Raw genomic sequence first — 27,101 nt, 5'->3', positions numbered from 1 at the left:
GCGTGTAACCAGTGCAGAGCATTGCGATCCAGTTAACCTGTCTCCGCTTTTGAATCTGAGATCGGTGCTACTTACAGCTGGTGGTAGCAGCGCTCAGGCAGGGTATCGGTTTCTGATCACTGCTCAGTGATCCCTGTTGGATGTAATGTGTACAATTTTTAGGTTAGGACAGGATATGGCTTCGATGCGGCCACAACCTCCCCCTCTCTCGCCATGGTAAATTGACTGCCGAGACTCATTCTCCAAATTAATCGAGTGGCTGCTTTAAAGAGATATCATTGACCTTCTGATATCCCTGAACCTATGGTCCATTATGACTGGTGACTGGGGGAGAGAAGGATGAGGATCCTAGCCCTCGCTGGAAATGCCTACTTGGCCTTAAGAGGGGAACACCTGTACTGCCTCTTACAAGACCAGTGATGCAAAGACAATGAGGGCTTGAACAGGAATTCCTTACAAAGGGAGTTGCTGCTTCTCACTCCTTAGTAGGAATTGGCATAAGGTTAGAGACTGGTACATCTAGATGGCTGAGGTATACCAGCCTCCAGAAGTGTACAAGTGTGCCCCATTAGCAAGCCCAGACTATAAATCATTTACTAAGGGGTAAAGACAAGATTTATTTTGAGGGGGTCAAGGAGAGACCAGCAGGATTACCCCAGTGTAACTGTGGTTCACACCCCTGCAATTTCTGTGCCATTATCTTCTTGGTGTTTCGAATAATCGATTTCACATACTCTGTGCATTAAAACAATTGTATAAAATTATGCCATTTGCTGATCTGAATTGTTAAATAGTCAATACTTGGCATAAACTTGCAGGATTGTGAATTCATTGTGACAGACAGGATTTCTAAGTAAAATTAAGCCTCACCTGTGAGAGAACTCTAAAATCTCTGGATTTTCCAAAACCACGTTTTCCACTTGGAGTAAGACAAGTGAACGTGATCTTTCTGTCCTCTGCTGCACACCGCTGCCCAGGCGGCACATCACGGTGCTGAAAGGTCAAAAGGCGAGGCTGGCAGCGGAGATGGGAAGATGGCAGTGGCTTGTACAAGACCCTGAAATTGTGAGAAAAATGGAGGCCTGGGCAAAGGGGTGGGGTGTGCGAGATGGGGAAAGAGAGAAAAAACACTGACCAGTAGCCACCACCAATAGTGTGAGAGTTCACAGCGATGGCAGTGGTTCTTGAAGTCAGTGGGGGTTGGGGATGTGCTCCAGGCTGGTGTCTGTGTCTTGGACTGAAGCAGTGGCTTGTCCCCGGAGTTGTCGCCAAGGTTTTGAGGGAAGAGGCTTTGGAATGATAGCCCTTCATCTTGAGAGTACTGGTTAAAGAGAGTGAAGCCTATTTAATGAGTGGGATTCGTCAACAATGGGGGATGAGTGTGACCCATTCATTCTGGGGCATTCCACCTTTGCTATTTTGATGCATTTCTTGGGGCTTAATTTTTTTGTTTTTTTTCTTTCATGGAATGTGGGCCTCACTAACAATGCCAGCATTTGTTGCCCATCCTTAATTGCCCTTGAGAAGATGTCGCTGAGTCACCTACTTGAACCGCTGCGGTCCAGTACAAGTGAAGGACTGATTTATAGATCAGGCATTGGAGATTTACATTTAGAGCCTGGGCGGATTATCTAGGTACAATAACTTTGTGGCTCCTGGAGCCTCAGTTCCTGGTCAGGTTGGACTCACTTCACAAGACTGGCATTGACTGGCAGTTGAACTCCATTGGCTGCTGTGCAAAATGGAAAATGTCACTCAAATACTTTAGCTGATAGGCCAATGCAGAAATACAGCAAACTTGGCAAGCAGGAGCCAGAGGAGAGTAGGTTTCAACTGGACATGAAGCAGAACTAGCACTCAGTATTGGGCAGCACTCAACCGATCCTATCAACACGCAGCACCAACCTTGTTGAGAGTGTCAAGGGAGCCCCCTCCCCAGAAATGAAGTCCATGGAGCAGCAAGGACTGGCCACTAGAGACCAGGAGGACACCAAGGTGCTGCTCACCAAGAAGGATCTGGCAGAAGTTGCACCCTGGAAGAAGATCCAGTAGAGCGTGTTCATCCACTAAATCCAGGCTGCCTGCTTTGCTGTTGGAGGCTCCAAGGTAAATGCTTGGAACGAGGCGGGAGAGAGGGAAAGACAATGGAGGGGAGTAGGGGGATTGGGTCAATATGGCCAGCAGGAATACCCTGGAGCCAGGTGGAGTTCTCAGCACTCCAAGTAAATTTTAAGAAAAAATAAATACATTTATTTAACTTTCCAAGAGCAGTCACTGGCTATACGCCACATCCATATATAGAAAACCTGTGCAGAGCTGGCCTGACATCTGGGAATCCCAGTTTCCCTGAGGGGTTTTAAATCAGGATTTAGGCCCGTCTATTGGTCAATGCAAGGGGCAATGCGCCCATCTTAGGCAGCCACTTTAGATGCCTGAGAAATGACCTGATTTAATCTCAGGTCAGACGTTCTTCAAGCGGCTTGGTCCCTGTTATGCCCAAATGTGCACAAGGAAGATCAGCCGGTATCCAGCCCTAGATTATAACCATGGCAACAACATCAGGGGGTGGTTCCATACCTTACACAATTGCTTTGTTCAAAACCAAGTTGAATTTGGATCAGCTGGGGGTGCTGAACTTTGAGGGTAAACTAGCAAGTAATATAAAAACGGACAGTAAGAACTTCTTTAAATATATAAAAAGGAAGAGAGAGGCCAAAGTCAATATAGGCTCCTTAGAGAATGAGGCTGGGGAAATAATAATGGGGAACCAGGAAATGGCAGAGGAGCTGAATATGCATCAGTCTTCACGGTAGAAGACATTGATAGCATACCAAAAATACTAAATAATCACGGGGTAAAAGGGGGGTGGATGGTGGGGAGGAAATAAATACAATCAATAGAGAAAAAGGACTAGGGAAACTAAAGGGGCTGAAGGCCGATAAGTCACCTGGACCTAATGGGTTGTATCCTAGGATATTAAAGGAAATAGCTGCAGAGATAATGGATGCACTGGTATTAACCTTCCAAGAGTCCTTAGATTCTGGAAGAGCCCGAGAATTGGAAAACTGTCAAAGTAGCATCCTTATTCAAAAAGGGAGGGAGACTAAAAAACAGGTAACTATAGGCCAGTTGGCTTAACATCTGTCATTGGGAAAATGTTGGAGTCTATTATAAAGAGTGTAATAGCAGAGCATTTAGAAATGCATAATCTAATCAAGCAGAGTCAGCATGGCTTCCTGAAGGGGAAATCATGCCTAACAAATTTATTAGAATTCTTTAAGGAGGTAACAAGCAGGATAGGTAAAGGGGAACCAGTGGATGTATTATATTTGGATTTCCAAAAGGCGTTCGATAAGGGACCACACATAAGGCTACTTAATAAGATAAGAGCCCGTGGTGTTGGGGGTAGTATATTAGCGTGGATAGAGGATTGGCTAACTAATAGACGACAGAGAGTTGGGATATGGGGTGGGGAGGGGGGTGGTGGGGGAGGGGGGGGTGGGGGGGAAGGCGGGGATGGGTGGGGGTGGTGGGGGGGATGGGTGGAGGTTGGGGGGGGATGGGGGGGTGGTGATGGGTGGGTGGGCATTTTCAGAATGGCAACCTGTAACTAGTGGAGTACCACAGGGAACAGTGCTGGGGCCACAATTATTTACAATATATATTAGTGACTTAGATGAGGGAAGTGAATGTACTATCGCCAAGTTTGCAGATGACACAAAAATAGATGGGGAGGCAAATGGTGAGGATGACACAGAGTCTACAGAGGGATATAGACAGGTTAAGTGAGTGGGCAAAAATGTGGCAGTTGGAATATAATGTGGGAAAGTGTAAGGTTATGCACTTTGGCAGGAAGGATAGAGGAGCTGAATATTGTTTAAATGGAGAAAGACTGAAGAAAGCTGCAGCACAGAGGAATTTGGGGTCCTCATGCATGAATCCCAAAAAGCTAGCATACAAGCTCAGTGGGTAATAGGTAAGGCAAATGGAATGTTGGCCTTTATTTCAAAGCGAATGGAGTATAAAAATAGGGAAGTCTTGCTAAAACTATACAAGGCACTATTATACCACACCTAGAATATTGTGAACAGTTTTGGTCCCCTTATCTAAGGAAAGATACAGTGGCATTGGCGGCAGTCCAGAGAAGATTCACTATGTTGATCCTGGGATTGGAGGGGTTTTCTCATGAGGAGAGGTTGAGTAGGTTGGGCCTGTACTCATTGGAGTTTAGAAGAATGAGAGGTGACATTATTGAAACATATAAGATTCTTAGGGGGCTTGACAGGGTAGACGCTGAGGAGTTGTTTCTGCTTTTGGGAGAGTCTAAGACCAGAGGGTATAATCTCAGAATAAGGGAGCACCCATTTAAAATGAGGAGGAATTTCTTCTCTCAGCAAGTAGTGAATCTGTCGAATTCTTTATCGCAGAGGGCTGTAAAGGCTGGGCCAATAAGTATATTCAAGGCTGAGATAAGACAGATTTTTAATCAGTAAGGGAATCAAGGGTTATGGGAATAAGGTAGGAAAGTGGAGTTCAGGATTATCAGATCAGCCATGATCTCATTGAATGGTGGAGCAGACTCGAATGGCCTAATTCTGCTCCTGCATCTTATGGTCTGAATCAGAACTGATGAGGAGCCACATAGTCTGGGGTCTATTCATCTTTATACTTTTTCTTTTAATACAACAGTTGAAGGACACAGAGTTGTAGCTCTCATTCCCAAGTCCTGTTGCTGAACAGGATAAGCCATTAATAAGGAGACGGCACTCTTTCTCTGGTACATCGATGATTACTTCGATGCTGCTTCATGCTCTCGTCAGGACTTGGAAAAATTTATTAATTTTGCTTCCAATCTCCACCCCTCCATCATTTTCACGTGGTCCATCTCTGACACTTCCCTTCCCTTCCTTGACCTCGCTGTCTCAGTCCCTGGTGATAGACTGTCCACCAAAATCCATTACAAGCCTACCGACTCCCACAGCTACCTTGACTACAGCTCCTCACACCCCGCTTCCTGCAAGGACTCCATCCCATTCTCTCAGTTCCTTCGCCTCCGTTGCATCTGTTCCGATGATGCTACCTTCAAAAACAGTTCCTCTGACATGTCCTCCTTCTTCCTTAACTGAGGTTTTCCACCCACGGTCGTTGACAGGGCCCTCAACCGTGTCCGGCCCATCTCCCGCGCATCCACCCTCACGCCTTCTCCTCCCTCCCAGAAACATGATAGGGTCCCTCTTGTCCTCACTTATCACCCCACCAGCCTCCGCATTCAAAGGATCATCCTCCGCCATTTCCGCCAACTCCAGCACGATGCCACTACCAAACACATCTTTCCTTCGCCCCCACTGTCGGCATTCCGTAGGGATCATTCCCTCCGGGACACCCTGGTCCACTCCTCCATCACCCCCTACTCCCCAACCCCCACCTATGGCACCACCCCATGCCCACACAAAAGATGCAACACTTTCCCCTTCACTTCTTCTCTCCTCACCGTCCAAGGGCCCAAACACTCCTTTCAAGTGAAGCAACATTTCACTTGCATTTCCCCCAACTTAGTCTACTGCATTCGTTGCTCCCAATGCGGTCTCTTCTACATTGGAGAGACCAAATGTAAACTGGGCAACCGCTTTGCAGAACACCTGTGGTCTGTCCGCAAGAATGACCCAAACCTCCCTGTCGCTTGCCATTTCAACACTCCACCCTGCTCTCTTGCCCACATGTCTGTCCTTGGCCCGCTGCATTGTTCCAGTGAAGCCCAACGCAAACTGGAGGAACAACACCTCATCTTCCGACTAGGCACTTTACAGCCTTCCGGACTGAATATTGAATTCAACAACTTTAGGTCTTGACCTCCGCCCTCCATCCCCACCCCCTTTCTGTTTCTTCCCCCTTCCTTTTGTTTTTTTCCAATAAATTATATAGATTTTTCTTTTCCCACCTATTTCCATTATTTTAAAATATTTTTAAATCTTTTATGCTCCCCCCACCCCCACTAGAGCTATACCTTGAGTGCCCTACCATCCATTCTTAATTAGCACATTCGTTTAGATAATATCACCAACTTCAACACCTATGTGTTCTTTTGTTCTGCTGTCTGTGACATCTTTTGATGATCTGCTTCTATCACTGCTTTTGCCTATAACCACACCACCCCCCTCCACTTCTCTCCCCCCACCCAACCCCACCCCCCCACCACCTTAAACCAGCTTATATTTCACCCCTTCCTGGGATTCGCCTAGTTCTGTCGAAGGGTCATGAGGACTCGAAACGTCAACTCTTTTCTTCTCCGCCGATGCTGCCAGACCCGATGAGTTTTTCCAGGTAATTCTGTTTTTGTTAAGCCATTAATAAGGTTTGGAATCAACTACCAATCCACAATGGTTATTGATTTTTTTAAAACACTCATATTTATACCAAATTTTTTGATTTTTAAGACTTTGTCTCTTGGTTTGAGATGATGGGATTGGCATGTCTGGATTTCTGACAAGAGTGAAGCTGCCTCTCTTTATATGCTGCTTTGGTCAATGATCAACCGTATCCCCTGTGTTCTCCATTTCTTCAAAGTGCATGGTTTTATATTTTGAAAAAATCTGTTTTCAGATGTTAGCTATTTAAGTATTTCTGGATGTGTCTTTTTTTTTTGCAGAAGTTGATTCTGGGCCCAGGGGATGGTACATGGAGTAGGATGGATATGTGAGCAGAAAACTTTGGCCTTGAAATTTGTTGATGTTGCCCCTATTTTATAGGCATAAAAATGGGCACCTTCATATCCAGTATGGCGGGTGAACATTCTGTGTTGGAAGTGTGTTGCCTGCCTCATTGGTAAAGGCTGAAGTGTAGGTTTGCGTGGCCCGTGCCTGAAATCCGCGTACGTAAATTGCAGGCGTAATGCTTGTAAAGGCGGAGGGGTAGCACTGTTAATGAAAGATGGCTTTGGTGCAATAGGTGACTTGGTTCAGGAGATCAGGGTGTAGAATTGATTTAGATGGTGATGAGGAATACTAGGGGAAAGAAGTCACAAGTGGGAGTGGTCTACCGGTCCCCTAACAGTAACCACAATATGGACAAAGTATACAAGAAGAAATATTGGGTGTTTGTGATAAAGGCAATAATCATGGGTGATTTTAATCGACGTATAAACTAGAAAAAATCAGATTGGCAGTAGCAGCCTGGAATGAGGAGTTCATACAATGTTTTCGAGAGAGTTTCTTAGAGCAGCATGTTCTGGAACCAACCAAAGGGCAGATTATATTAGACTTGGTGTTGTGTAATATGATAGGATTAATTAATGACCTCAGTGTAAAGGCACCCTTAGGTTGCAGCAACCACAATATGATTGAATTTTGAAAGAGAGAAGAGTGGGCCTAAAACTGGTATTTTAAACTTAATAAGGGCAACTATGTGGGCATGAGAGCCGAGCTAGCCAAAGTGAACTAGGATACTAGGCTAGAGGATAGGTCAATAGAGGAGCAGTGGAAGACATTTATGGAGATATTTCAGAATATTCAGAATAAGTATATTCCTACTATAAAGAAAAATTCTAAGGGGAGGACCCACCATCCTTGGTTAACTAAAGAAGCTTAGGAAAAAGTATATAACTGTGCAAAGATGAGTGGCAGGCCAAATGACTGGCCAGAATATAAAGAACAGCAAGGATTGGCTGAAAGGTTAATCAGGAGAAAGAAATTAATGTACGAGAGGAAGCTAGCTAGAAACATAAAAATGGATAGCAAGAGTTTCTACAGATATTTAAAAAGGAAAAGAATAAGTAAAGTGAATGTGGGTCCTCTACAAAGTGAAAATGGGGAAGATAATAGTAGATAATAAGGAAATGGCAGGTGAAATGAACAAATATTTTGTTTCTGTCTTCACTACAGAGGATACAAAAACATTTTAGTAATAGACATAAATATAGAGGTGGATGGGAGAGGGGAACTTGGTGACATTACAATCACTAAGGAAGCAGTACTGAGCAAACTGTTGGAACGCAGGCTGACAAGTCTCTCGGTCCTGATGGACTACATTCTAGGGTCTTAAAAGAGGTGGCTAATGAGATAATTGATGCGTTGGTGTTAATCTTCCAAAATTTGCTAGATTCTGGAAAGACTTCATCAGACTGGAGAGTAGCAAATATTACCCCTGTATTCAAGAAGAGAGAGAGGCAGAAGACAGGAAACTATAGGCCAGTTAGCCTGTTCAGTTGTGGGGAAGGTGCTAGAATTGATCATTAAGGAGGTTATAGCTGATCACTTGGAAAAACTGGAAAAAGGTAATTGGGCAGCGTCAGCATGGTTTTGTGAAAGGGAAATCATGTTTAACCAATTTATTGGAGGTCTTTGAAGGAGTACCTTGCACCATGGTTAAAGGAGAGCCTGTAGACATACTGTACATGGATTTCCAGAAAGCATTTGTTAAGGTGCCACATCAAAGTTTATTGCAGAAAATAAAAGCCCATGGTGTAGTGTGTAACATATTGGCACGGATAGAAGATTGACAGGCTGGCAGAAAACAGAAAGAAGGCATAAATGGGTCATTTTCTGATTGGCAGGATGTAACGAGTGGAGTCCCGCAGGTGTCTATGCTTGGGCCTGAACTTCTTACAATTTAGATCAATGACTTATATGAGGAGAGCAAAGGCATGATAGCTAAATTTGTAGATGATGCAAAGATAGATAGGAAGGTATTTTGTGAAGAGGACATAAGGAGGTTGAAGGCAGGTATAATGACAATGTATAATGTAGAAAAATGTGAAATTGTTCACTTTTGCAGGAAGAATAAAAAAGCAGAGTTTTACTTAAATGCAGAATTCTGAGGTGCAGAGGGATCTAGATGTTCTAGTGCATGAGTCACAAAAAGTTAGTATGCTGGTACAAGCAATTAAGAAGGCTAATGGAATGCCAACCTTTATTATGAGAGGAGTTGAGCATAAAAGTAAGGATGCTATGCTTCAGTTATACAGGGCATTGATGAGACCACATCTCGAATACAGTGTGCAGTTTTGATCTCCGTATTTGAGGAAGGATGTAAATGCTTTGGAAGCAGTTCAGACGAGGTTTACTAGATTGATACCTAGATTGAGCGGGTTGCTTTACGAGGATAGGTTGGACAGACTGGACTAGTTTCCACTGCAGCCTAGAAAAGTAAGGGGTGACTTGACTGAAGTATATAAGATCCTGAACAGTCTTGACAAGGTGGGCATAGAAATGATGTCACTTTAGGACAGAGATGAGGAGAAATTTTTTCTCTCAGATGGTTTTGTGACTTTAGAACTCTCCGCCTCAGAGGCGGTGGAAGCAGGTCCATTGAATATCTTTAAGGCAGAGATGGATAGATTCTTGTTAGGCAAGGGAATCAAAGGCTGTCAGGAGTAGAATTAGAAATACAAACAGATCAGCCATGATCTTATTGAATGACAGAGCAGCCTTGAGGGGCCAGTTGGCTTACTTCTGCTCCTATTTGGTATGGTCGTATATTCATATGTTTCAGGACTATTGCCCCAACCTGTCATTAATGTATGTGGCTGCAGGCCTGCTGCAGTCATGATAGCCAAGTCTTAAAGGAACCACTGGAAGACCCTTCCCCTCTAACAAGCCCCCAGCAGTGACAACATTACATCCGCTTCACCAGTGAGCTGCCTCAGGAGGAGGGGTCGGTCTGCAGCTCACCAGCCTAATTTAGATGAGGTCTAATGCTGAGTGTGCCTCAGGCCCACCCTTTCCAGTTCAGGAAATGACGCCTGACCTCAGTTGATGCCACAAGTTCCAATTTTCAACCCCATTGTATTTCCCTATCTTGTGCATGGAACTGTATGTCTTCTTAAGATTTGCCAGTGTTTTTGTTTAAATATTTAACCTGTCATTAGTTGAATATTTTTCTCACTTGTGTATGTTGGTCTATTGCTTAGACACTTTTCAGTATCTTTGGAAAGCTGGGCAGCATGAGGCAAGATGCTCTGTGAGATGGTTCTATGTGGTGCTGGATGACTTGAACCCTACAAGTTTCTCTCTCTCTTGAGGTTGGGAAGAACTAGGGAAAGAGTTCCAGACACAATGGGTGGAATCTTCCCGCCCTGCAGGGGAGGACTTGAAGGTGGAACCAGGAGAAAATTGATATCCTAGCGTTGAGTCAGCAGGCTGACACATTCCCACTTCTGGGCAATCTTCCTGGAGGCAGGTTATCACTGGCAGAAGCTACCCGACCGGCAGCAGTGGGTAGTCAATCTGCATAATCGACTGCATATTTGTGGGCTGATTGGGGATGATGCTGGAATTCCCTGGCAGCGGACGGGCTCCCCATTGAGGGTCAAGCCCAGAGGGTGCCTGGGGGCAGTTTGCCAGTGGCTGGCCTCGGGGAACTGGGAGGCCTGCCCCCCCCACTGGAGCTGTAACCAACAGTGGGCCACAGTTGCAGCCACCGACTTGTCCTGAAGAGTGGATTCCTCTTCACGGGATGGCCTGGCAGCTGAGCCCACTGCTTATTTTATTAAATTGAATAACTCTTCAGAGGGTACCTGTGGTAAATAGAGTCATAGGGGCCTACAGCACAGAAAAAGGCCCTTTGGTCCATTGAGTCTGCGCCAGTCAAACGAGTATCCAACCATTCTAATCCCATTTTCCAGCACTAGGCCCATAGCCTTGTATGCCACGGCATAGCAAGTGCACATCCAAATACTTCTTAAATGTTATGAGGGTTTCTGCCTCTACTACTCTTTCAGGCAGTGAGTCCCAGATTCCCACCACCCTCTGGGTGAAAAAATTCTTCCTCACATCCCCTCTAAACCTCCTGTCCCTTACCTTAAATCTATGCCACCTGGTTACTGATCCTTCCACCAAGGGGACAAGTTCCTTCCTGTCTACCCTACCTATGCCCCTCATAATTTTGTACACCTCAATCATGTCCCCCCTCATTCTCCTCTGCTCCAGGGAAAATAACCGTAGTCTACCCAATCTCTCCTCATAACTAAAACTCTCAAGCCCAGGTAGCATCCTGGTAAATCTCCTCTGCACTTTCTCTAGTGCAGTCACATCCTTCCTATAATGCGGGTTTCAGAACTGCATGCAATACTTTGGTTATGGCCTAACCAGCGTTTAATACAGTTCCAGCATAACCTCCCTGCTCTTATATTCTATGCCTCTCTTATTAAAGGCAAGTATCCCATATGCCTTCTTAACCAGCTTATCTACCTGTCCTGCTACCTTAAGGGACCAGTGGACATGCACACCAAGGTCCCTCTGATCCTTGGTACTTCCCAGGGTCCTACCATACACCGTGCCTTGTTTGTCCTGCCCCAGTGCATCACCTCACACTTATCCGATTTAAATTCCATTTACTACTGATCAGCCCATCTGACCAGCCCGTCTATATCCTCCTGTAATCTAAGGCTATCCTCGTCACTATTTACCACCCCACCAATTTTCGTGTTATCCGCGAATTTACTGATCAATTCTCCTACATTCAAGTTAAATTGTTTTAATATACCACAAACAGCAATGGACCCAACACCGATCCCTGTGGAATCCCACTGGACACAGGCATCCAATCACAAAAAAGCCCCTCGATCACCACTCTCTGCTTCCTGCCACTCAGCCAATTCCGGATCCAATTTGCCAAATTATCTTGGATCCCATGGACTCTTACCTTCATTATCAGTCTCCCACGTGGGACCTTATCAAAAGCCTTGCTGAAGTCCAAGTAGACTACATCAAATGCATTGCCCTCATCTACACACCTGGTCACCTCTTCGAAAAATTCAATCAAATTGGTCAGACATGACCTCCCCTTAACAAAACCATGCTGACTGTCCTTGATTAACCCCTGCCTCTCCAAATGTAGATTAATTCTGTCCCTCAGAATTGCTTCCAATAGTTTCCCCACCACTGAGGTTAGACTGAGTTCCCTGGTTTATCCCTTCCTCCCTTCCTGAATAATGGTACCAGATAGGCTTTCCTCCAATCCTCTGGCATCTCTCCTGTGGCCAGAGAGGTATTGAAAAAAATAAAAGTGGAGTACTTTTAAGAGAACATAAGTAGATTAATCATGTGACGTACTGTACAGTGTGGGCTACTGGTTAACTAAGTCTAGAGCTCGAGGTGGTTTGGGGAGCACACAAGGATTTAGCGCTCTGCCTTCTGTCGCAATGAACAATCACAGTTTGTTCTTCTTAGTTATTGATAGTGAGCATCAACTAACAAATGTATATGAAAATGTGCAGTTTGCGTTTACTTGACTGGTGAACTCATGGGGAAGAATTTTCCCGTTGGCGAGCGCGGACAGGGTCCGCTCGCCAACACGTAAAATGACGCTCAGTGACGTTGGGCGTGTGTCCCCATGTCACTGCACGTCATTTAGATTTTCAGCTCTGTCTATTAAGGCCATTTAAAACCTAATTAATTCAATGCAATGAGCTTCCCGTCCAATCTTAAGGCTGGTGGGCGGGTGAAGAGCCCAGGTGGCCTTCGCGCTTTTCATGAAACCTCATCCATGGGTGGGATGAGGTTGCATGAAGTGTTTTAAAATCTAATAAAAATTTATACATTTATTCTTTGACATAAGGAGACATGTTTTAAAAGTGTTAAAAAACCTTTATTTAAAACTTTAGCGCTGAAACAAATCTCCCTGAGGCACCTCCGTGCCTCGGGGAGATCTCCGCACTCTTTTGCGTGCATGCATGAAAGAGTGCAGGGAACCTCTCAGGTAAAATCCCCCCCTCCCCCACCTGCATAGGGAGCACTCAGCGCCTCCCAGCGAACGTCATGCTGGGCAGGCCTTAATTGGCCTGCCTGCATAAAATTGTGGCGCAGCACTGATTGGATTTGCCCCCACCTGCAAACCCCCCCCCAATGGGGGGAAATTTCTGGCCATAGACTCGAGCCATAAAAGCACTTAAAGATGGAGGGGCCCTTGCAGTCTCCACCCTGCAGTGACAGTGTCCACCTTTGATTGGGCCTGCTGCCTCGGGCCCACCTGCCTTAATTGGACGGCTGACCTGGAGGTGACCTCTTTAATTGGCCAGGCAGGCATCCCAACCTGTGATGATATTTTGAATGGCGCAAAGTTTAGCCCAATGTCATCAAACTGTACGGTAAAATGAATTAAGTTAACACAGAAGAGTAGGAATTTGCTTTTAGCTCTCAAAATTAATTTCAAAATGATTAAAAAAAAAACTAGACCATCTGGGTGTTCTGAGCGAGAAATGTATACAGAAATCAAAGTATTAAGAAACCTTTACTCAATTTACATTCCTATCTTTGTGAAATTTGCAAATCAGCTGCATTCTCTGTAGTTGTATTTGCAAAACCTATGAGGAGGGAAAAGTTTTTTAGAATATTTTCTCCATTTTGTACTTGAAATGAAGAGCTACATAGCATTGTTTTATTTATTTAATGGTATGGGCATTGTAACAGTTTTGAATCTTCTAAAATCACTTTAAACTATCAGTTAGAGGCATTAAATCTTCTGTTCAAAATTGTTGAAATCATATTTGGTCATTAGTAAATCACTCACGTTATGCAAACAGATTTGGACTTTGCAATTACATGTTAGGCAGCAGGGTTGTTATATGACTTTGATCAGTTAAAGCATAAAGATTGCTTTGTTTTCCTTTGAACTTTATTTAAAATCAATACTAAAAGTACAGGAATTTACAGGGGTGGTACCATTTTGCAGATTAGAAAGCCTCATTGCCAAGATTTAATTATTAATTTGAATCCCGCAGATGGTGAAATTCGAATTCAGTTAAAATCTGGAATTAAAAGTCTGATGATGACCATGAAACCGTTGCCAATTGTTGTAAAAACCCATCTGGTTCACTAATGCCCTTTAGGGAAGGAAATCTTCTGTCCTTACCTGGTCTGGCCCGCATGTGACTCCAGACCCACAGCAATGTGGTTGACTCTTTACAAAATGCCCTCTGCAATTAGTGATGGGCAATAAATGCTGGCCTAGCCAGCGACACCCACATCCCATGAGCGAATAAGAATCAGCACCTGAAATTATAACATCATCCTGGTGGTGAAAACTGTATCCTTGAGCTCTCGTCGTGTCTTTGAATAGTTAGGACCACCAACTGTTATGAGTCATGTTGAGCTCAAGGTGATAACTGCTTTGGACTGTTTCCAGGGTAAATTGTTTAACTAGCTTGTGGCACCAGGCTTTCTGTCAGGTCGAGTGAGTTGCTGGCAGCATCGTTAAGTTGGCCAGGCTTTTCACAGCAGAGCGGACTACAATTACTTGCTACCTGGCTGTGCACAGAAAGCAGAGCAGAAAAAGGCGCCAGTTTTTACCATCAGGAAATCTAATTGAAAATGTTATCCACTCTTTTCCAAACAACACTCCCAGGGTTATATGCAAGATTGAAGCAGCCGAGGCACCATTATGGAAACCTCCAGCTATGCAAATAAATGTTGGATGATGAACTTTGTCCTTGAACAAGGTGGCCCATAATCTTAACCAAAAAAAAAACAATTCAAATAGGTTGAGTCTTGAAAATTAACTCTTTTTATTAAGGTTTTTGTGCGATATTAAAAAATTTGCACCAATTAAATGCATGTCATTCAGTATCATTTTGATCTAATTAGCTTGTATGAGATTTAGATCAATTTGTATTCTAAACTAATTTTATGAATTTAATTTTGAGAAACTACTTGCTCTGAAGGGACAAGATTTGATCTTCATCGGGGGTACATTGATGCAGCAGCTTTGTTGCAGTGTGAAAGTGGTTGTTGTAATCATTGGGAATCTCTCAACAGTTGGAAGTTTCACACCAGACGTGGAAATCTCTTTGGTACAATTTCAGTTCAATTTCCTGGAGGTTGGGTACCCAGTTGCCTTGATGTCATGATGTGATTCTACCCGACCGGAAGCTGACTTGGAAATCGTCAGCACAAAGGGCTGAATTTTCCCAGCACGTTGGAGGTGGGAGGGGTGGAAAAATGGGGGGAGACTCAGCAGGGGCAGAACCAATGTTTTCCGCCATGCTACATTGACCGGTTGGGAATCTTGGCAGCTTGGCCGCCAATGGGCCACTTCTCACTTCTGTGGGCATTTAGCCTGCATTAGGAGGGCACACCACATAGACTGGGAGACCACTAGATAAACCCTGCTGGCCTCCCGGTGGGTTCCAGGGAAGTTGGGGGGGTGGGGGGTAAGTGCCCTCCTTACCTCTGGTGCAACATACCCCAACCCGTGTCCTGGTCCTCACGCTCTGCATCTGCCCTTTCCCAATTACAGTGCCTGCCTGCTTGGCTTCCTGATGAAAAGTTACTTCTCTTCAAGGGAACTCCACCACTGAAGCCCACTTTCCCTGGTCATGCAGTCTCAGCTAAGGCCAACGTGATTGGGTGGTGGCCACTGCATCTTAATTGACCTCTGCTGACAATATGCCACGGAAGCAGGGTTCCCTTCTGCTTTTGGCCCCGATGGTGAGACTTCCAGGGAAGCAGGGAAACTTCTCCCAGTGAATGTGGAGTGATTGGCACAGGAACTCAATAAGGTAACCTGATTAGGATGAATTCGCAGGTCACCAACCATTCATTTTTTTTTTAAGCGTATCTTCACATGCACGTTTCTGCCTTTGGGTGATAGTGGGGAGGTGATGGAAGGATTATGAACCTACAAGATAGGAGCAGATGTAGGCCATTCGGCCCCTCCAGCTTGCTCCGCCATTCAATAAGACCATGACTGATCTGTTGGCATTTCGAATTCCACATTCTTAGCTATCTCTATAAGCTTAGATTCTGGTTACCTCTGTCTTAAAAATATTCAATGACCCTGCCTCCACTGCCTTCTGAGGCAGAGTTCCAAAGTCTCACAACCTTTTGAGAGAAAAAAATTCTCTTCATCTCTGCCCTAAAAGGGTAACCCTAACTTTAAAACCGTGCCCCCTAATTCTGGAGTCAACCACAAGAGGGAATATCCTTTCCACGTTCACCTTGTGGAGACCATTCAGAATTTTATATACTTCAATCAAGTCACCCCTCACTTTTCTAAACTCCAGTGGAAACAAGCCCAGTCTGTCCAACCTTTCCTCATAAGACAATCTGCTCATTCCAGGTATCTTTCTAATAAACCTCCTATGAAGTACCCCCAACGCATTTACACCCTTCATTAAGTAAGGAAATCAAAACTGCACACAGTATTCGAGATGTGGTCTCACCAATGCCCTGTATAACTGAAGCACAACATCCTTCCTTTTGTGTTCAATTCCTCTCGTAATTAAGGATAGCATTCCATTAGCCGCCTTAATTACTTGCTGTACCTGCAAACTAACTTCTTGTGACTCATGCACCAGAACACCTAGATCCCTCTGCAGCTCTGAATTCAGTAGCCGTTCTCTGTTTAAGTAATACTCTGCTTTTTTGTTCTTTCTGCCAAAGTGAACTTCACATTTTCCCACATATTACTCCATCTGCCAGATTTTTGCCTACTCACTCAACTTGGTATCAATATCTGATCTGCTACCTCCTTATGCTTTCTTCACAACATAACTTTCCTACCTATCTTTGTGTCGTCTGCAAATTTAGCTACCATGCCTTCGCTCCCCTCATCTAAGCTGGTGATATAAATTGTAAAAAGGTTGAGGCCTCCACACAGACCCTTGCAGGATCCACGTCATATGCTGCCAATCAGAAAAAGACCTATCATGCGTACATTGTTTTCTGCCAGCCAACCAATCTTCTATCCATGTTAATATGTTACCCCGCCTACACCATGAGCTTTTATTTTCCGCAATAACCTTTGATGTGGCACCTTTAAAAAAAAAGCCTTCTGGAAATCCAAGTGCAGTATGTCTACAGGCTTCCCTTCATCCACAGCGCATGTTACTCCTTCAAAGAACTATCAGCCTATTGACCAGCATCATGACTGTTAAGTTTAATGATAATCTGTTACCGGAGGTGCATGGGCTAGTTTTTTTTAAGCAAATTTCCACAGTTAGCACAATGGGAGTGGGAGGAAATCAAACGCTTGTTTTCGATTGTTTTGGCATGGTATCCTGGAAATGATATCATGGAGCACATCTTTGAAAAACAAAAATAATGGCTGCTCCGCTGTTTCAAGGAAATAAATTTGTGCAAAACCTGTTCAATGGATATTGATACCAAGTTGATTTTATTAGGTTCCAAACACTTAATTTCAGCCAGGATCACGACAAAGTTGAGTTGGTTATAATGAAGGCCGACTCTGTGTTGGACATGGCAAACCTATATCACACGTTTATAATGAAGTGAAAGAAACCTTATCCTGTTAAACTGATTCCTCAAATGATTTAGAGGAAAGACATTCTGCAGCTGAGTACTTCTGAATGTGAAGCACTTATGCTCATGCTTCTACCTCGTGACTTTTCAATTATTTCTCGTACATGAAAGATTTATTTTTAGGGTCCTTTTGCAGAATTACTTAAGACTGGGGTTTATTTGAGCAGCTTTGTTGCCAGCTTGGGACCATGTGAGCCCTGGTGAATGTGGGGCTTAATACCATAGCTCCGATTCTTTGACACGCGCTTGACCATAACAAGGCTTTGCGGGAAAAGAGACTTGAAACACAACCTCTAATTTCTATTCCCTACACTAAAACATCAAGAGAATGACACACTGTGACCGCACCAACCATGAGAATTGCCATTAAACACATCATTTTGCCTTGTATTGATTTCAGAATAGTTTGTCTGTTTGCAAATGGACTGGAAGCTTCTTTATCAAAGATTTGTTTAGGTAGAAACAAACAAGATGGCTCCTGACTCAAGCAAGAGCAGGGCCTGAATTTCACGCTTGGCGCGTGCGTCAAGTCGGCGGGCCCAGTAGCGGACGCAAAATGCGCTGCCGTCTGTGATCGGCCCCTGAACGCAATTTCACGCTGCCTGCCCAATTAACAGCTAGCCAGCATGAAATGCATTTCCCCAAGGGGGCGTGGGAAGAGGGCAGACGCCGATAAAAGTAAGGGTGCGGGTGGGCACTTCTAGCGAGCTCCCTGAAGTCAGACAGCTACTACGGAGCTGTCTCAGGGAGCTGCAGACCTGGACAGATTAAATGACAAGAATAAAATGCACCAAGCTTTGCCTATGCAGCACATTCAAGCACCTGACAGCAGAACTCGAAAAACATCAGTCCCCAGATATCTTTTTTTTTATTATTGAGCCATAGAGGGCTATAGCACAGAAAAAGGCCCTTCAGCCCTTATATTTCACCCTGGACATTTCATCGCCCCCTTGGGTGAGGTTTCATTAAAACAGGCTGCCTGCCTGTCCATTTTGACTGCGCGACGAGTGCGAAATCGTAAGGGCAATGTAAAATCATGGACAATAGGGTTTTTAATGGCTTTAATTGGCCCTTTAATTGTCAGCGGGCACAGCTCTGACTCCTGTGCGCCTGCCAGCCTCAATATTTTTCGCATGCACGATGACATCAGGAAGCACGCCCCATGTCATTTCACGCACATTCGGTCCAGCCCGATCAATGTAAAATTCTGGCCCAGGTAAAATAAACTGCCGTCCTTGCTTGACAACAGGCATTCTGGAGTTGTTGTGATCGATGGGGTTCCTTGACTACTTCACACGGATGCTAACTTTGCTAAGGAATCCTTTTAAATATGATTTTCTATATACAACAAGTAAGTTATTGTATTAAAAACCCATCAAGAGTTTCTTTTCACTTGAATTAATTTTTGCCGTGTTGGGTAATTAACCTTTTATCTGTTTAGAAACGTGTTTTTGTGCTATTTTTCAGATGGCGAACAAAACAGAATTTGGATTATTGCTTCCTTATGATGTATGCCCAAAAAAAGGGGATTTATTATGTTCAGGTAATTATCTGACTGGTTGATGTACTTTTAAGAGATTTCAAAAGCCACATTACATTTCCTCTTTGTGTTTAACTGAAGCCGCGCATCTTCCCTCAGTTGAGAGGACGGCTGGGAGTTTTTTTTCCCCAGGCTGGTGTCAGCACTGCTCTTTGTCCACCCAATGCTGGAGTAGTGGGGTATAAGCTGGTTAGGTTTTGGGTCATGGCTGTTTCTGCTGCTTTAATGGAAAAGTGTGTTAGGGCATGGATGTGCTTTGGCACTGTACATTAATGCAAGGGCTCACAGCTCCAGTTTCACAACCCCACCCCACAGATGTCCTCCCCTTTGGTCTGCTCAGCAAATACTTAGGAGTGAGAGTAGTCCCGAGAGGTTTGTTGCTCATTTCCTGAAGGTTGGCTTTGGTGTAACGTGGATGGAAACTCTTGGGAATCGGTGCAAAAAGCAGAACAGGAATTGGTCTTGAAGGTAGGCTCACACTGAACAAAGTACTATCCTTATATCAACAACTTGCTTTTATGTAGCCTTCTTAACATTATAAAACATCCCAAGACGCTTTACAGGAATGTTAACAGACAAAATTTGACACTGAGCCTCAAGGAGAGATTGGGACAGGGGACCAAAAGCTTGGTCAAAGGAGTAGGTTTTAATGAGGGTCTTTAATGGGGGGGGGGGGGGAGAGAGAGACAGAGAGAGAGAGAGAGAGAGAGAGGTGATGTGTCAAAATCCCAGAACTCCCTCCCTAACAGCACTGTGGGCGCACCTACACCACATGGACTGCAGCGGTTCAAGAAGGCAGCTCACCACCACTTTCCCAGGGGCAAATAGGGATGGGAAATAAATGCTAAACAAGCCAGAAATGCCCACATCCCATGAATGAATTTAAAAACAAGATTTAGGAGCTTTCTTTTCAATAGCACCTTCATTGTAGAAAAATGTTGCCAAGGCACTTCATAGAAGTGTAATCAAACTAAATGCTGACCCAAAGAGCCATTAAGAGGAATGACCAAAGGCTTGGTTAAAGAGGTTGATTTTAAGGTGAGTCTTAAATGGAAACAAGGTGTAGAGGCAAAGAGATTTAGGGATAGAATTCCAGGGTATCGAATCTAAATAGCTAAAAGGACAGTCCTCAGTGGTGGCATGAAAAGATTTGGTAATAGTAGAGAGCTTGCAGTGGGGGGAGTGGTGGGAGTTGCTCTGCAGGGCTGATGGAGATTAATAGAAATATAGAGGATGAGCCCATGAAAGGATTCAAACATGAGGAAGAAAATTTGATGCATTTGGGAACTAGGAATGTAGATCAGTGAGAATAGGGTAACTGAGTGAGAGATACTTGGTGCCCTGAATAGAATATGGCTACCAGAGTTAAGGAGCTGAACCCTATGGAGGATGGGCATGGGCGACCTCCCAAGAGGTCATTGGAATATAGAGTCTGGAGCTGTCATAGGCCTGGAAGAGAGTTTCAGACGGGTGGAAGTAAGGGATAGGAAAAGTGATGTAATGGGAGATGAAAGTCTTTGTGATGGAGTGAATAGGGAGATTTTATTTGATGTAGTATGGCAGATGAATAGATTTCTTAAACTGAATAACAGATATTTGTGAGTGATTACAATGTAACAATTGAGGGTTTAAAATAGCCCAAGCTCTAGAGCTCTTCCCGCCTGTAATTTTAACACTGAAATTGGAATGTATTCTTTGTATCACTCAAGGGAATCCATTATCTTTAATGTATACTGCTTCAGTTTTCTGTTAAAATATTTTGTTGTGGCAGCAGCTATTATACAAACCTTATCCTTGATTTGTGATGATATTCACTTGAACATTAATAATTGCCATCAGTGAATATGACATTGAAAGTTTGTACGTACAGCTGGTTAAACCTAAGTACATTTAAAAACTAGTGCAGGCAAGTTTGAAAAACATTGATGTTCATATCTGCAAAAGCATTACAAATTGAAGTAATGCCAACCACATGTTCAATATGACAATTACCACAATAGTCAATAAGGAGCTATTACAAAAATGTCTTAACAGTAAGTATAGTTAGTTGTCGGAAATGGGACAATAAATTGGTCAGGTCATTAATGGGGGTTTCAGATGTGCTACTTTTCTAAACAAAAAAAAGTCTTGATTCAATAATCCAATATAATTATTATGAATACACTTAGTTTTGGTGAAGTTGGAGTTTGTTGTAGTCTGGATGAATGCTTCACTTTCTTCATTTCTTTTCTCTCTTTTCCTTACCTTTTTTTTTGCTCCTCTGTTGCTTCAACGAGCCTAGCGTCAAAATAGGAATGTGCTTCCAGACTCCATATAGCTAACTGCTCCCAGGTTTCTATGCTTCTTCTTAAAAGTCTTTTTTTTAATCCCCCTTCCCCACTCTGTCCTTTATAACAGTTGGAAAAATACTCCATGGGAACATTTACTTACTTTCAACTGCTATTTGACATGTGAAAAAGTGTCCCGCTCTTCTCCGGCGAGCCTGCATTCAAAGCCAGCTTGAGCAGTTACGTACTTAGGTCTGGATTTTCCCTTTGGGGTGGGAGCAGAAGTCAGGACTGTCCCATCTGTGGACTTCCTAAGTCTCTCGCCTGTAGGAAAGAGATTACAAGACACTGCTTTATCCCATTGAAGCTTCTACTGGATTTTGAAACTCTGCTGATCCCATATATGTTTTCTCAGAGAGCTGAGCAGACCTGCAGCAATAGATGAATTATTCCTCTATATACAGTTGAGTCTGAAGATCAAAGAATATCCATTTGTTAACTGTGTATAGCTGTGTTCCCTCAATGAACAGAGATAGTGATATGTACTATGAATGAAGTGTGGCTGAAATATAACCCAAGTCACCTTTAGACTTATGAAATAGGTTCTTTGGGAGAGCATTTCTCTCTAGTAATCATTTTGGACCAATATATCAAAGCAATTGAATGCAACCTACATTGGCTTCCTGTCCAGTCACTCCTCAATTTTAAAATTTTCATCCTCAAGTTGCCTAGGCCTAAGCTATGAAATTCCCTCCCTGAACCCCTCTGTCTCGTCTCTTCTTCTTTCAAATGCTCCTTAAAACCTACCTCTGACGAAGCTTTTGCCTTAATATCTCCTAATGTGGTTCACAATCAAATGTTATTTGATGGCGTTCCTGGGATGTTTTGCTTTGTTAAACGTGTTATATAAATGGAAATTATTATGGCTGTGTGAAATTCTGTAAAAATGCACAGCAGATACTTTACAGCATCAGCAGCTGGAGAGCCCAGTGCACTTAACTAAAATCTGCAAGATAATTTTTTGCCTTTAAAACTATGTGGGCAAATGATAACTGTTAGTGCAGGAGCAAATTGAAGAACGAAACCTGCTTGTTAAATAATGTTAATGTCCCTGGCTAATACTGTCTTATATTCCTGTGGAGCTGTGCTACTTTTAGTGTGAAAGAATTGGTTCAGTAGCTATTAGTCTCAAACTCGTATCACATTACTGCTAGCTTTCATGTTTGTTTAAAGCAAAAAGTGCTTTTACTGAATTGAAAAACACAACCTGCGCTATGTTTTCATGTGACTTTCATATATTATATATTAAGATTTGTTATATTTCCTGACACGGCTTTGAGCTTTTCAGTAAATTGGGTAGACTTAACCAAGTGTTTTAATTACATTTTTTTAAACTGCTGATAAGGGCAACCCTTAGTGATTAAACATGCCCTGTGGCCTACATACACACAGCTGTTTAGTGTGTTGCACAGCAGGATATATTGAATCAAAATCAGAGCTCTCTCTCTTAACCATTGACCAAGGCTCCTAGATGTCCCAGTGAGAAAGCAAAAACCCCAAATGAGTTCCAGTTTACTTGTTTAGCTTCTCAGAACCCTATTTTACATCAGCATGCAAAACGTAATGATTAAAGCAAGATGAAAATACCACAGATACTGTAAATCTGAAATAAATATAGAAAATGCCGGAACTACTTCACAGGTTTGGGGAGAGACAGTGTTTTCAGGCCAATAGCCTTTCACCAGAGATAAAAACAAAAAACAAAAAACTGCGGATGCTGGAAATACAAAACAAAAATAGAATTATCTGGAAAAACTCAGCAGGTCTGGCAGCATCGGCGGAGAAGAAAAGAGTTGACGTTTCGAGTCCTCATGACCCTTCGTTCTGTCGAGGGCACATAGAGATGAGTTAGTCTTATAGGCATAGATACAAGAGTTCTGATTTTCCAGTAGTACACAGTATTGGTGAGGGCGAGTCAATTTACCTGGACAGAGCTCTTTCTGCTGCTACCAGCTGTTGAGTAGTAAAATGGTAGACTGCCTGGGTTCAGTTCCACACAGCAATATTACAGGTTCTAGCAGCTTGGGAGAAGGTCATGTGACGCACCTCCCACCTTTTCTCCTGGGTTTTGGACAAAGGATGCATTTTTTCCCGGCTTGGAATCTTGAGAGGTTGAATAGAGGAGTCAGAGTCCCTTTCGCCCATGCAGACATACTATCTCTGTGGGCCACAGCTCTGCCTTAGCAATGTAAAGGGTGTTGGTGCATTTCTTCAGAATTTGATTTTCTGAGTCCAGGGGCATTGGTGCATCCTTAAAGGTAACGAGGTCCCTGCTGGTTTCTGAAGGTGAGAAATTCCTCTGGTATGAGTCATAGCTAGCCAGGCATGTCAGGGTAAAGCCTTTGTCCATTTAAAAAAAATAAACTAATAACTGATAATTTTATAAAGTAGCCAGGTTGAAGTAGATATTTTCCTTCCTGTCTTCTGGATGAGACATTGCTATGGGGGTGGGGATAGTGGAGTGAAGAGATGATGCCAAAATTTGTCAGCAAGCTAAATAAACTGACCAAAATCTTGATCGAAGTGGTAGGTTCAGAGGAGTATCTTAAAGGAGCAGAGAGAGGTAAAGAAAAGGATGTATTTAGGGAGGAAATTCTATAACTTGCTATTAGGGACCTGAAGGCAATTTGCCAATGGTGGAGTGATAAAAAATTGGGGACTTGCAAGAGGCCAGAATTGGAGGAATGCAGAGATCTTAAAGATTCTCAGCATTGCCTCCTGTACTAAAGAGGATGACGGATCTTGCCGAACATCATTGGTGAAAGGAATTCTGGGGTGTACATGTCCATGAAGTACAAACTGTCAGCAAAGTAGATAAATGTTTGTAGACTCTGATGTCTCACAGCACTGAGGGATGTCAGCGTTCCTAATATCTGGGAGCATGGAGGAAGGGACATGATTCAGAAACTATGAGCACAAGGAAAGAGCCTGTAGGATCGGACAGTACTAGAATGTGGCCATATGCAGGACATGAAACATAGGGACGTATTGCATTCCATCAACTCATGCTTATTTCATTCAGAATGGATTTAATAGTCATGGTGGTGGGCTCATTCACAAGCTGGAAAACCAGTGGCAACACTGCTGCAGCCGTTTCCTGGTGCCCAGTGCTATAAAAAGCCAATCAGCCATCTGCTTGGTCACTGCCGGGGTTCTTAGGTCCTGATGTCCTGCCTCTGTGAGCTCTTGGCCAATCAGATGTCGACAATGTTCATTGCTAGCAGCACCACTAGCTGTGATGATCACTGCCAGAATTGCAGGAGGCCTGAGAGGAGGAGCAGCCATGGAGTCACGGAACCAGGTAAATGGTGTGGATTCGCTGGAGCCAGAGAGACAGATCCTGAACAGGCCGGGGTGGGGGGGGGCGTTTAAAGAACAGGGGAGGGCTCCTCCCTGCGGGCTGCCCTTGCTGCGGGTGGGCCCCTCAGTTGGGCACAGGGAGTCTGAGAAGGAAGAAATCCCCCCATCCTTCCTGGACCACTGGCAGTCCTGCCAAGGTATACCTGGCAGCTTACCCATATAGTGTGGTCACTCCCCCTTCCCACCATTAAGGACCTCAATTGGACTCCGGGCGAGAAAGCAGTCCTTGACCTTTCCCGCCTTGGACTTAGTGGGGCAAGTCGAGAAGCTGAAGGGCTTTCCACAACCGACCCCTACTCCATTATATGGCCTCTTGCCCCTGGCCTTCCAGCCCACTCCTCATGGAAGGGAGGCATTAAGTTCTGTTCTGTTGTGGAACAAAGTTACTTACTTACTTCCTGAGAAGTATTTCACCTCAAACTCTAAGGATTGAAAGGGGCCTATGGTTGTTTAGTTTGTTTGCCTACACACTCTGGCCTGTATGCAGATTTTGCAGCTATATTAATCTAAGCTATTCCTTTTTCCTAAATAATTCCATTTATAAACTAACGTGTTGAATATTCTAGTCTGTTACAAAAAATGACAGGCATGGTTGATAATGCAGGTATTTTGATGTAATGTGCAGTGTAGTGGAATTCTATGTACTGTTAAGTAACAATTAATTTTAGAATAAAGAGGAAGGTTGTTGCCCCTGACGTACAATATTTTCCATATACTAAATGCGTACGGTTAAACTTCAGATGAGTGAGAGTGTGGGTTATCGCTAGAAGTCAGGGTCTGCAAAGGTCTACAGATGGGTTAAAATTTGATTATCAGATGAGCCATGATCTCATTGAATGGCGGAGCAGACTTGATGGGCCGAATGGCCTCCTTCTGCACCTACGTCTTATGGTCGTATGGTCTAGGGGACACAGTTTAAAAATAATGGGTCTCCTATTTAAGATGAAGAGGAGGAGAAATTTCTTCCCTCAGAGGATCGGGAATCTTTGGAGCTCTCTTCCCAGGAGAGTGGTGGAGGCAGAGTCATTGAATATTTTTTAGGCGGGGATAGATAGATTCTTGACTAACAAGGGAGTCAGAGTATTGGAGGTAGGCAGGATAGCGGTGTTGACGTCACAATCAGATCAGCCATGATCTTAATGAATGATTGAGCAGGCTCGAGGGGCTGAATGATCTACTTCTGCTCCTAATTCGAATGGTTGTATGTAAGTTGCCTTCTGCAGTGAGCATGAAAAAAATGTATTAAGATCACAGTCAAATTGTAACGAGGACTGTCAAGACATCAGCATTACTCTCAAATATTGTCTGGTAGATTCTAATACCAGAGGGAGGCTCAGTTCATTTTTAAGATTAGGCCTCTTTAAAATAGACGATGAGTGGTTGTCCCGATAGAGCCCATCAGCTCCCAGCTGGTACAAACCCTTGGAGCCAAGGTGGCTCAGAAACAAGTAGGTTTGGTGGAAGGTGGGGAATAATAGGTTGGAGGGGGTGGGAGTGGCTGAAATCCAGGGTGACAGCAGCCCATATCATTTTTGTATACCTAAGAAGCATTCTTCTGGCCCCAGAAAAGTAGTTTTAGCTATTCTTGAAGGACCTATTCCACTACCTGCCAGGTTTTATTGAGCTGCGCACTCAAGATGGACGATCTGCCCATTAAGGTCTAAAATGTTAACAAGACTCTAAGGCTGGGATTTTGCATCTCCTTCCAGGTGGGAGGGTGAGAAGATGCCATGCCTGTTGCTCACTGTTGCTGGGATTTTACCAGCAGCAAGGGTTGTGGGGGAAGGGGCACTTTGCGAAATGGTGAGACTGCCCAAGTAAACCTGGTAGCCTCTCTGTGGGCTTGAGGAGGGGGCCTTCCCTGTTGAGAATTGAGGGTTATGGTGTAATGGACTGGATGGGCTGAATGGCCTGTTTCTGTACTGTAGACCCTGTGTAACAAATACAATGATATCCTCAGCAAAGATAGACCTTTTAAAGTATAGACTGAACCGTTATCTATTGTCAACTCATGGATAGATTCATGGTATTAATCAGTTAGTATTGGATAGTTGATCATTTTAAAAGCCCTGGCAGAAATCTTTTCTCCACGCAACCTGCTCCAGCTCCTCGTATTCCCTTTAGTATTTCCTTTGTAGGAAGTTTTGATTCTTCCAAGTTGACCTTGTTCTGGGGTGAAGGCGGGAGAATGGGGTTGAGTAACTTATCTGCCATGATTGAATGATGGAGCAGGCTTGATGGGCCGAACGGCCTAATTTTTGCACCTATGTCTTATGGTCCTATGGTCTTGTTCCCTTTTTTCACTGTTCTTTCTGCCTCCTGGTCCTATTAAATTATGAGCTTAAATGAATGAAATCTGGGGTGATCCTCTAGCATTGACTAAACAGTAATTTTTTGTTAATACAGCAGAGTACATGTGACCAGCAATGCGATTGCATTTCATGATCACAACCTAATAATTCAAAGGCCATTGATTTGGAGCTTTTTTAAAACACTTGCAAAAAATGTTAATTATCGGATGTCAAGATTGCTGCTATTTATTCATAGTGGATTTCCTTGGCGTCATCAATTAGTCTAATTATAATGTAATGCTGGCATTTTCTGCAGGTAAACAATTGCTAT

The 27,101-nt window shown here is 43.7% G+C and overlaps 1 protein-coding gene across 6 annotated transcripts in view; it reads left to right on the top strand.

The window, feature by feature from the left end:
- Nucleotides 1–27,101, top strand: part of mgat4a (alpha-1,3-mannosyl-glycoprotein 4-beta-N-acetylglucosaminyltransferase A) — a 264,810-nt gene that overhangs the window by 169,192 nt on the left and 68,517 nt on the right. For all 6 annotated transcript variants that reach the window (XR_005944430.1, XM_041199181.1, XM_041199180.1 and 3 more), the window contains exon 7: nt 18,720–18,795. Coding sequence is in view for 5 of the 6 variants with exons in the window: in XM_041199181.1 (XP_041055115.1) it covers nt 18,720–18,795 (76 nt within the window). In the remaining variant the exon portion in view is untranslated. The remainder of the gene's footprint in view (nt 1–18,719; nt 18,796–27,101) is intronic.

The sequence above is a fragment of the Carcharodon carcharias genome, chromosome 11, assembly GCF_017639515.1.
Source record: "Carcharodon carcharias isolate sCarCar2 chromosome 11, sCarCar2.pri, whole genome shotgun sequence".
NCBI lineage: Eukaryota > Metazoa > Chordata > Chondrichthyes > Lamniformes > Lamnidae > Carcharodon > Carcharodon carcharias.
Note: the sequence above shows the minus strand (reverse complement) of the source record. Positions and strands in the feature narration are given on the sequence as shown.